This window comes from Mus musculus, chromosome 10 (genome assembly GCF_000001635.26).
Source record: "Mus musculus strain C57BL/6J chromosome 10, GRCm38.p6 C57BL/6J".
In the NCBI taxonomy this organism is placed as follows: domain Eukaryota; kingdom Metazoa; phylum Chordata; class Mammalia; order Rodentia; family Muridae; genus Mus; species Mus musculus.
Genome location: NC_000076.6, coordinates 23,910,445 through 23,922,066, shown reverse-complemented (window position 1 = coordinate 23,922,066; position 11,622 = coordinate 23,910,445). Strand labels below are relative to the sequence as shown.

The window sequence follows — 11,622 nt, the reverse complement described above, 5'->3', positions numbered from 1 at the left end:
TAAAATATATTGGTTCCATGGATTGCATTACAAAAATAACATATATGTGTATATACATATATATGAACATATAGGTATTCATATACATACATATATACACACTCATATATGACAAATTCCTTCTGATTTGCACTCTAAATTCAGCCTTGTGATTTCAATTTCTGAATGAACAATTACCATCAGCTCACAAAAGATCATCTAAGGGCAGAAAAAAGTTTTTTACATGTAAGTCTTAATACTAGATTTACCACAGTTAAACCTACATAACAATAATGTCCGAGATCATATCTGTTCTATGTCAAGTAACAGATTATATACAAACACCAAAGTATAACTTACATATATATTTTAACTCAAATAACTGATGTTAAAAAACCATGAAATCTGTGCCTATAGTTGGCTCACTATGTTCATAAATATAATCACCAACTTTTTTTTTATTTAGTTTATGTTTATGAGTACACTGTAGCTATCTTCAGACACAGCAGAAGAGGGCATTAGATCCCATGACAGATGGTTGTGAGCCACCATGGGGTTGCTGGGAATTGAACTCAGGACCTCTAGAAGAACAGTCAGTGCTCTTAGTCACTGAGCCATCTCTTCAGCCCCCAATCACCAACTGCTTTTAAAAACTGTAAAATACATGGGTTTCATGAATTGCGTTACAAAAATAGCTTAGACCTAGATGAATCTTTTTGGAAAATTTTACCAAGGAGAACCATCTTCAAGGCTCTTCTGAACCAGGGATAGAAAAAGGCATAAACCATCGGATTGAGGGCAGAATTCAAGTACCCAAACCAATACAGTGCGTCATTCAGAGAGGGTGGGATAACATAGCCCAGGAAAGGGTCCAGGACCGTGCAGAGAAAGAACGGGCACCAGCATACGAGGAAAACGCCCACCATGATCCCTAAGGTCTTCGCGGCTTTTGTTTCCTTGCTTTGTGGTGCTTGGCTTTTCCCTTCCAATCCAACTTGAACATTCGTACGATTGATTGACCTTGCTTGTCCTTTAGCTATGAAATATATCCTATAGTAAACAAATAACATAACAGATCCAGGTATATAGAAGGAAGTCATGAACGCCAGTACCCCAGATACTTTACTAAAGAAGGGAGAACAGCCGCCCAGGTCGCTGACCTGACTGCGATACAGCTCTTCCACTCCTTTTAAGTTCAGTTCCAGGAAGATCATCCCAAATGCATAAACAGCAGGAAGGCTCCAACTAACGAGGATCATCACAAGAATAGTGGAGATATTGATCTTGGCTTTGTATCTCAAAGGGTCACACACAGCACAGTAGCGGTCAATGGAAATGAAAGCTAAGTGGAAAATGGAGGCGGAGCTCAGCATGATATCGGTGCTGGTGTGAACTTTACAGAGGATTTCCCCAAAATACCAACAGCGCTCAACAGTTCTCACCATGCTGCAGGGCATTATCAGACAGCCCAGCAGAAAGTCGACAATGGCCATGGAGTGAAGGAGCCAGTTGGTGGGTGTATGAAGTTGCTTGAAATGGGATATGGAAATTATTACTATTAAGTTGCCAACCAGAGTGGCCAGGATTATGAGTGACATTAAGCTGTACAGGGAAGCTTGGACTTCTCTTGACCAGTCGCTGTTTCTGTGGGAAATGTTTGTGATAGCGTGGCAAAGATGCATCACTGCAGAGAACTAGACACAGGCTGGGCTTTCCCTCTGGCTGTTGAGCAATGCTTCTCCAGAACTCATAGTCAGGTTAGAATTCCACCTTCTTCTATTTTTATGGACACGTACCTGTCCCTGAAATCTGAGAGGAGAGAAAAGGAGAAGAAAAATGAGGAACCAGTCAGCAACTAACTCAGTCTTTTATACCATATTTCCACATTCTTGGTGAAGAGTATCTGCTTTGGAAATTTGACTTACAAGGTCCGTGTAATGCTTCAGTTTAAACCATGTTTAATACCTAGTTGGAGCTGGACATTCTGCTAAAATATAAAGCTCAGCATAAAATAAAGTCAGCACATAAAATCTCCATGTTCATAAGCCAAAGAGAGTCAAGTGATGACAATTCTGTATTTCCATCAAGGGAATAGACTTTGTCTGAAGGAAGACAGAATCTACATGTCAGAGTTACCTGAGCAGAAGGTAGATTTAAAAAAGCCTTTAAGTGTTTCCTGGGAGACATTTTTCCATCAATACTCTATCAACGTCATTCTTAGCCAACTTACTATTGTATTACCAAACTCAGTGGTCAGTCTTCCAACTACGTTTTGTCTGGGATCTCGTCATTTTTTTCAGATAGATCCTTCCTCTGGCTCCTGAGTCAGCACCCCTTACAAGTCTGGCACCTGACAAGCTGATGCCTTCGGTCCCAGCTGCTCATCTGTCCTCCCCCTCCCACAAGCCCCAGTTCCCTTCTGCACCTTCTCTTCAGACAGCTTCTCATGAGCGTGTGTAATCTGCAAGCCAACAAGTATAAAACAAGCATCTGCCTTCATCTTCCCTCAAAACACCAGAGTAGCTTCCTGCTTGCTGGAAGATATCACTCTTAATGTCTAGGTCAGGCTGTCTCTTCTTCATCATTTGCCCAAATCTTACTCTTTCTCTGACCTGAATGTCTTGGAAGTATGAGCTCCAGTTTGAGAGTACTTGATCCGGATCCTAGATGAAAGGATAAAAATGCTTTTCATGCTAGACTGATTATTGGAATTTGATTCCAGAAGCCAGGAAGTAAAAGGAGAGAATACTCCCAAGGTTATTTTAACTGGATGTATTTTCCATCACACACACACATACACACACACACACATACTACACACATATACACATGCACATACACACACACACACATACTACACACATATACACATGCACATACACACACACACATACACATGCACACACACACATATGCACACACATATGCACACACATACACATGCACACACACATATGCACACACATACACATGCCCACATACATACACACATGCACACATATGTATGCACACATACACACACATACACATGCACATACACACACATATGCACACACATACACACACACACATACACATATACACACACATACACATATACACACACATACACAAACACACACACAGAAAGAGAGAGAGAGACTGAGACAGAGCATGTATGCCCGCACTAACAACAACAATAATAATATTATAATAGCATTCCTCAATCCAAAATCTTGATGAAATTCTTTTTTTCTCATGCTAAAAATATCTACCTAATAAAAAATTATCTTGGCTCTTCATGGAAAATATATCTAAGACTAGACCACTTTTTATTTCTACTGATAGCCATTCTGATCCAAGCCACTTGTCAGATGCTAATGACATTTTCCCAGCTGGTTTCCATGGTATTTTCTAGTATCCTTACAAGGATACCAACCAAGGAAACAGCATTATTATGGAAGAACCCATATGTTAATTATATTTTCCCAAAATATTGACGTACTATAAAAAGAGTAATAACAAAAAAATATGTTCTCAGAACCAATCCCAAGCAGCCATGGGACCCACTCAGGGCTTAGAGGTTCAGGGAAGCTGTACAGTGATGTCCCATACCTGCCCCTGTTTTCTATTAAGACCATATTCATGGTGAAATCATGCTGCATCCATTGATCAACTTCTTATGGAGTCATTAAGCCTCTCATTCTTTCTGTTCTGAGATCTATTTTCATGTGGCTGGGCTATCACGGTCTTCCTGTGCTCAGAGAGAGGGCAACAGAGAAGACTACACGCAAGAACTTCTGTGGTTTATGCAAACTAGGTGACTTTTTTCATTACCATTCAAGTAGAGTTTTTGTGAAATTTCACAGCCTTAGAGGTGAAATCTAAGGAAGCTATGATAGATTTGTGGAATTTTTCACTAGTCAGAATACAAATAAAACTTCCAAAATCCAGGTATGATCATTTGGGGGACGACAACTCTGCTCATCTTTAAGACTTCGGAGGCTGAAAGGAAAGCTTTCTCCAAAGTTGTGCATTTATCAAACTGAACTCGCTTTTGCTTTATTCCTGACTCTTGATGTGTGCATCTAAGCTAAGAAAAGAGTGGATTGGTTCCCTGTTCACCATTCTTCATAGAAGGTGAAGATCATGAAGGAACTATATATAAGACATAGTTAACAGGTGGTATGGAGCAGAGGAGAGTGCTGTTCTCTGTAATCAAGTAGGGAAATTCATCATAAACTGCACCTGGGAGATAGCTCAGTGGTTAAAGCACAGCCTGGAGTTCAGATCCCAGAATGCACTTGGCTTACACTGGAGTCTTCCGTGGCTATTCCTCACTTCCAGCAGATGAGAGCGATGATAGTCTAATTTTTAGAGGTGAGTAGACTTCTTTTAAAATAATGTGGACCTAAAATTGCAACTAAACTTTGCCTTAATGCAAAGGCTATTGTTTTATGATTATTTATTGGTCTTAGATGAGTTATAAAATTCTGTGGACCAACAAATCGTATTGTTCTCAAACTTAACGTCAAATGTGTAAAGGCGGAGATAGTTATTGAACAATCAGTACCCATGAGAATCTAGGACTAGGCAAGTAGCACTCTTCCATGGGATCTTCATCAGCTCTTGCCTCCAGGTCCCTGCCCAGTGTGAGTTACGACCTAACATCCCCTTTGATGATGATTAGCACTGCTGTGGAAATGTAAGTCAATTAAACCCTTTCCTCCCCAAGTTCTTTGGTCATGGTGCTTCATCAGAGCAGTAGAAACCCTAACTAGAACAGACGGCTAGTAGGGACTCACATCAGCAGCTCATACAACCCAGAACTGGACTTTCCAGTAGGGTCGATGTTACTTGACATTTCTCCAAACAGTTGCAGTCCTTAATTAATGTGTTTTCCCAGAGTCACATAGCCTTAAATGTCTCAGGAATGCTGAGCCTTTCATTTAATAAGAAACAACATAGAGAGCTACAAGGAACTTGTTTAAAACAAGAGAATGTTAAATGTAAGAATATTTAACAAAGAACAAAGAAATGTCTTTGTGTAAGTGTGAAAGATGTCTCTCAGAATCAAGGAATCACAAGATACAACACCTATGTGTCCTTTATTGCTTGAAGAAGACAGGAAAATTAAGATGTTGAGAACTGGGTTCTAAACAAAACCAAATAATTAATTCTATGCAAATCAAAGAGAATTGTGTTTCAATAATTGCAACAAGTTCTGCCTTAAAATACAAATGCAATTACGGGAGAGCTGCATGTGTAACAACCAAGTGTGGAGTGAGCTCTCAAGCACTGACAGTAAGCTTTGTCAGTGAAAGAGAATCTACTGAAGAGACCCCGATAGCAGAATCTTAGAGATGCTCCAAATCCCGTGCTCCTGAGATGTGTTGCCAAGAAACATTAAAACACCATTAGCAATGTGGAATGACAGCAGACAGAAGCCAAGTCAAATAAGAAAGGACTGTGGAGACAGAGAAATGAAAATCTAAAGCCAAAAACAGATAAAGCACACTAACTAAGAAGATAAATGTGAATGGTCTAAAGAAATGGTATGTGGTGTTTTAATTTCTCCAGGAAAGTACAAAAGCGAATAATGAAATCGTGACTAAATATCATACTGATCTGATGGACAGTGAACGTACTAAACATTATAGAAATGAAAATGTCAAAGAGCATCCCCACACTTGTTTACAAACCAACAACGATGAAGGTTGCCGAATGCCGGTGAGTGACAGGCATCTTAGAGAAGAACATGGCTCTGATACAGGAATCTGGAATGGATCAAAATGGCTAAGGCTGGATGTAAGAGTGGGGACTGAAAGACCCACAACGTGAAGACTCCCCCACGTTCTGACTCAGGAGAGGCGACACCCCAAATCACTCACGAGAAACGGTCTTGCTGCAAACTGCAAGAGGACTTTTTATTTCAAGAGCACTCTTGGGCCCACGGTCATACACCACACAGGGGTAGAGGACCATGGCGCCCCACGTAGCTGGGTAAGGGGGTATTTAAAGGAAGAAACCACAACTCAAGGGGGTGTGAAGGGCATTGTTGGAAAATACCAAAAATACCAGTTAAGAGTCACAAGGAAGTGCAAAGTCACAAGAGTCACAAGGAATACCTGGTAATTGTGCGGGTTATTTTTCAAGACAGTTTCTAAGAGCCCCTAACAATAGCACATTTGCATAGCGGGTTCCAGCAAAGGTCAGGGTGGGTCAGGGCGACTTTCTTCAAATGAACACTCCTTGAACCCAGGAAGAGGGTGGGTGGAGGAATGTCGCTATCTGTTTTATGATTAGCATACCTTGGAGCATTGAGTCACAGAGGTCACATTCTCAAGCCTGGGCCTAAAGGCCTAGAATTTTGCTTTTACGTTATACTTTTTCAGGACCACCATGAGTCAGCACAAAATGACTGACACCAGATATCTAGAGAACCCGAAAGTAAATCATGATATACCTGTTATGTAACCGTCTTTTATAGAATGGCACGTTTGTGTAGGTTTTACATGAATATGGCCTTGTAACAGCCCCACAGACTTTAGTAGACCCTGACACCTTAGCATGATGGACTCCATGATAGACACATCACTCAGGCTGCCAAACTCAGCACATAGCACTGGCTGCCAAAACTAAAACACAGACCTAATCCATCAAAGGCCTGGGAAAGTTTCCAAATGTATTAACCTTACTATTTGGCTTTTATAGTTCCACTTCTGGCTAACTGTTCTTGGTAACTGAAGTATGTCAACCCTGAAACTAGTTTTTTGGTTTTTTTTTGTGCTTAAAGGCTCAAAGAAAGGCTCGGGACTACACTGGGATCCCAAACACCCAGTGTAGACACCGACCTGCTAATAAAGACTTAAGCCCTGGTCCCAGCGGTCTTCTCTGGTGGATACCCCTCACACGGTCTTTGAATCAGAGTTCACCTTCACCAGCCTGTCCAGGAGACTCTGTGCCTGTAAATAAAATGTCATATCTCCCTCTGACTACTTGCACTCTCTTCAAATACCATTTTCCTGTGTCCTTCTCCGTTCCTAGATCTTAGCCCACTCCTGAGTGTCTGAGCAAGCCTAGCAACTGGGAGGCCCTGGGCGGGAGTGGACAGAAGGCAGGCAGGGAGAAAAGGTGGGGATGATGAAACTGAGAGGAAAAGTATCAGGCTGTCGCTAACAGAGCTATAGTTTGGGATAATCTAAAAATCCAAGATAGTGAATGACAATCCAGCAGCCCTGTATTCAGCCAAAACAATTTCTATATAAAGGAAAAAGAAAATACCTCCACAAAGACTCCAGGAAAAACTCAATATAAAAAAATTCCGATAAAAAATTAATTTTACAAAAGCACTTAAATGTTAAGTAAGGCAGGAAGAATAAAAGCAATAGTAGAGAGTAATATTTTCTGAACTAAGTTTGATTGTAAATAAGAATTGCAGGGTGTGGTGGTACATGCCTTAAATCAGGAGGCAGAGGCAGGTAGAGCTCTGTGAGTTCAAGGCCAGCCTGGAAAAGAATCTCAAGGGTGCAGGGAAGCTTCAGTGGGTAAAACTCCTGCCATGCTGACCTAAGATCAACCCCTGAAACCCCTGGAGGTGGAAGGAGAAAACCAACTCTGCAAAGCTGCTTACTGACCTTCACACTCACACCACAGCAGATACACACACAGACTACAATATTTATTTTAAATTAAAGAGCATTATCTTTGCATAGCATACGGATTTTTAACTGAAAAAAAAACTTTGAAGCTACTAATGTAGCTTAGTATTAAAAGCACTTAACTAGCATGGGTGACTTCAATTCTGAGCATTGAAAAACTTAAAATGTAGCTATTTCTTTTAATCTAGTGATGCCTAAAATTGAAGTGGTTAGGAAAGGAAAGCCAAAGGATTGAGGTTAGCCCACATAGGGAGTTCCAAGTCAGTCTCCGCCACATGATATTCTATCTCAATAAATGAAACAATGAATAAGTCAATTCATTACTTTAAGGAAACCTTAATGTTAACCTAGAACTTACTTTTTGAACTGTTTTGATATGCCCCAGAAAGGAAGAAGCCACAGGAGTGAAGAAGATAAAAGTGAGATGTCAGGAAGATGTGCAATTCATAAGTCACTGGATTCAAGAAACTGCAGGTCAATCTCACCACTGGAAACTGCAGTTCAATCTCTCTCACCACTGGACTGTGAGATGCTGTTTGTGACAGGTTTCACTATGTCCAGTCTGGTCTTGAATTTGGCATTCTCCTGCTTTGATCTAAGAACTAATGCACCCAACACTTGGTTTTATTGCTATTATTTTAAAGTTTAAAATGTTTATATTGTAACTCAGGAAATGTTCATTGTAACAGTTCTTAAACCAACAAAAGTATCTGAAACAGTCTAACTTTATTTCAAATATGTATCATTAGATATATATATGGTGCATATTCAATAAAATGTTAAGTACAAAGACCTAGTTCTTTTATCTAAAAGTGGAATGATATTTTTTAAAATAAAGAAAAGAAACATTGTAACATTTTCATTAGGGTTATTATTAAGGTTAATAGGGTATTTCAAAACCTCATAGGCTAAGTTCATTTATAGTATTTTATACAAACATATTTAATATGCTTTTTTACGTAAGCATGAAAATAGTCATTGAGTTGTATAATCTAAGTTCACAGTACTGTTTTCTTCGGGATAGTGAAATTGAAACTGAACAGATAAAACCATAGCAAGAGAGGCACTAACACAAAACTTAGCCATAGATTTCCCTAGGCCATCAGTTACTCTTTCTTCTTTTTCGAATTCAGGGTTCCTTCTATGAATTCTTTACTACCGTATCCAGTAAAAGATATTGAATAGTCTAAAATATACTGCTGAGGACTTGTTATTAACACACTCCAATGACCTGTTTCTTTTGCCTGGACACTTCTGTTCATGAAGCTTTTGTCCTTTTTCCTCTATATTTAAATCACACTTTTGCTAAGATTCTCAGCTCAACTCATGTCTTGCTTACCACTAGACAAATTTGCAAATAAAATTAGTTATGGATCTAATAATTACTCTATTCTAAAATATTTTACAGCTCTGTATTTCACCCTGTATCCTTTCTTCTAATAACGAGACTATTTCTGACAATATTTTTGAAGGAGGAAAGAAACAAGGGGCAGGGGATGCAGCTGAAGTCATCATGCCAGAGAAGAAACATGACCAGAAGCCAACCATCCCATCACACAGAGCAGGAGAGGTGGCAAAACTCACTAGAGTCATCACTATCAATAGAGACCAACAGAAAAAGATTAAGAACACTCCCCCTAGAGTATAGCGGCTTAGCTTCTGCTACTCTAACATACATGAGGTTCATAAATGGGTGTCAGCTGATACTTCTGTGGGGAAAGATTTTTTAACTAGTACACACACACTTGAGGTAATTTGAAAATATGCCAACATTTTCTCTCAAAATTATATTAGCATTATAAATGCCCCAATTAATACTTTAATAATTTAGTTCCACAGTTTAGTATAGGGTGATGATAAGATATATTATAATTTCAAAATGTCTAAAAATAATCTGTGAAAATATCCGAATAAGTTCAAACTAGCAAAGCTATCACACGGAATGCACTGACTTACAAGAGCTGCCAAGTGTTTCAATTCTCAGGGTTTCCTAGCTTTCTGTAGATGCAAGGTCCCGCGTGGAGCACATTGTTGAAAAATAATTTTTAAAGCATCCTTCTTCTACTAAAGCAACTGTTACATAATTAAATTATAGCAATCTTGTTTATCAATGCACTAGATAATGCTACATTTTAGTTTCCGAGTAAGCACGGAGCCACCGATGGGTCTCATTACCTTTGTCATGCTCTCCACAAATTCTCTCCACAGCTCAGGACGGAGGGAGGGTCTGCAGGGTCTGCTTCAGCAGCTGATTATCTGCAGACCTATCTTCTAGGTGAAGAATGGGCAGAGCCCATGCTGGAGCCCACAGCAGAAATCCTGCCTTGGGGACCAGGTTGCCTTTCTCTGCCTCTTGTCCACGTGCTACTGACAAGAGCCCGCTACCAGTTTATGACGGTAGATAGCCAGCACACACAGAATGCCACGAATATTAAAATCTGAAACAGATAAGATGATAATAAATCTTTCTGAAACAAGGTACCTGCGAGTTATCAGTATAGCAGGAAGGTGCTTGATTTCTTAACCACCATCCGGAAGTGCGCTGTGAGCAAGCTAAATAGCCAGGGTAAATATTACCACGACTTTAAAAATAACCCCAGGGATGGGCCACCCATAATCACAGCCATCAGTGTTAACAGAATATAAATGAAAACACATATCTATTTTGCCTGCCTTAATTGTTGATTGATCTGAAAGCAAAGGACTTCTCTATTACACACCGGTACAAAGGAAACAGCCGGTATTCAGAAACATATTCATTATAGGAACAGATGTTAGGTACATAGAATAAACTGAAACCTAAAATATCTTACAGTTAGAAAATGCAACAAAGATACGGTTCTTATGTAATAATAATAATAATATTAATATTAATATTAATAGCTAAAAAGAAAGCTTTTTTATATCCTAACCCAAAAGGTAAAGATAAAGGTAAAAAGCAAACATGTGAGGGAGCGGAGACTTTAGGAAAATGATTCTGCTCTGTTTAATCTTCTCTGGTATTTGCTGTTCTATTCTTTTTCTGCTTTAGTTTGTTTCTTAGCTTTTGTAAGGGGTGTGTTTGTTTGCTTTTTAAAACAGGGTTTCTCTGTGTAGCCCTGGCTGTCTTGGACTTTAGAGCAGGCTGGCCTCAAACTCATAGAGATCCACCTGCCTCTGCCTCCCCAGTGTGTGAACCACCATGCCTTGCATTTCTTTGCGGTTATATGGTCACAAACATTTACCTATGGCCTTATTTCATTCCTTACATACACAATTTCCAGATGGATCCCCTTGTCAGTCATGGAGCACCTGCCTGGACGGGAGCTAACCAGAACAGCTCTAAGCGGGGCTTCTCGTCCGCTCGAGACTGTTACGTGGGAAGCATGTGATGCTAGGAATGACTGAATTTTACTGCCAGCTCTTTAAGCTCTTAAAATTCACACCTTGTCTCTGCTTCATTGGGGGTGAAAAGTATATCCCCGCCCTTTAAGTGTGATTTCATTTTATATCTATGGGTATTTGGCCTACACGTATGTTTGTGTACCACGTGTGTGCAGTGCCTGAAGAAGCCAGAAGAAGGCGATGGATCCCCAGAGATGGGGGTTTCCGAAAAAGGGTGAGCCATTTTGTCGGTGCTGGAATTCAAATAGGTTCTCAGGAGGAACTTTTGGTTATATTTCTTGGAAATTTTCACTTCTCTACAGATTATAGGAAGTAGGGAGACCTTAAATGGCTTTCCCAATATCCTATAACTCTCCTACTGTGAGATAAACTAAGAAGCAGTTATCTGTGTTCAGCAGTAGATAATTGAAACGACACTGTGGTGTTTGCACGGGTTATTCACCAGTGTGTCCACCTGGCATGCAGGAAGCTCTATCCTTAGATCTTCACAAAACTGTCCTTGGTAGTTCATGGCTGTAATTTATTGCTTGGGAAGCGAGACAGGAAAATCAGAAATTCAACTTATTCTTGGCTACATATAAAATTTGAGGCTAGTCTAGGCTCCATATGGGGTGGGGGG

At 39.9% G+C, this 11,622-nt stretch overlaps 1 protein-coding gene across 1 annotated transcript; it reads right to left on the bottom strand.

Annotated features, from left to right (window-relative positions):
- Positions 1-662: 662 nt before the first annotated feature.
- On the bottom strand, positions 663-1,661 carry Taar1 (trace amine-associated receptor 1). Its single transcript, NM_053205.1, has one exon. It carries the CDS (start codon positions 1,659-1,661, stop codon positions 663-665), a length of 999 nt encoding a protein of 332 aa, NP_444435.1.
- Positions 1,662-11,622: the final 9,961 nt, after the last annotated feature.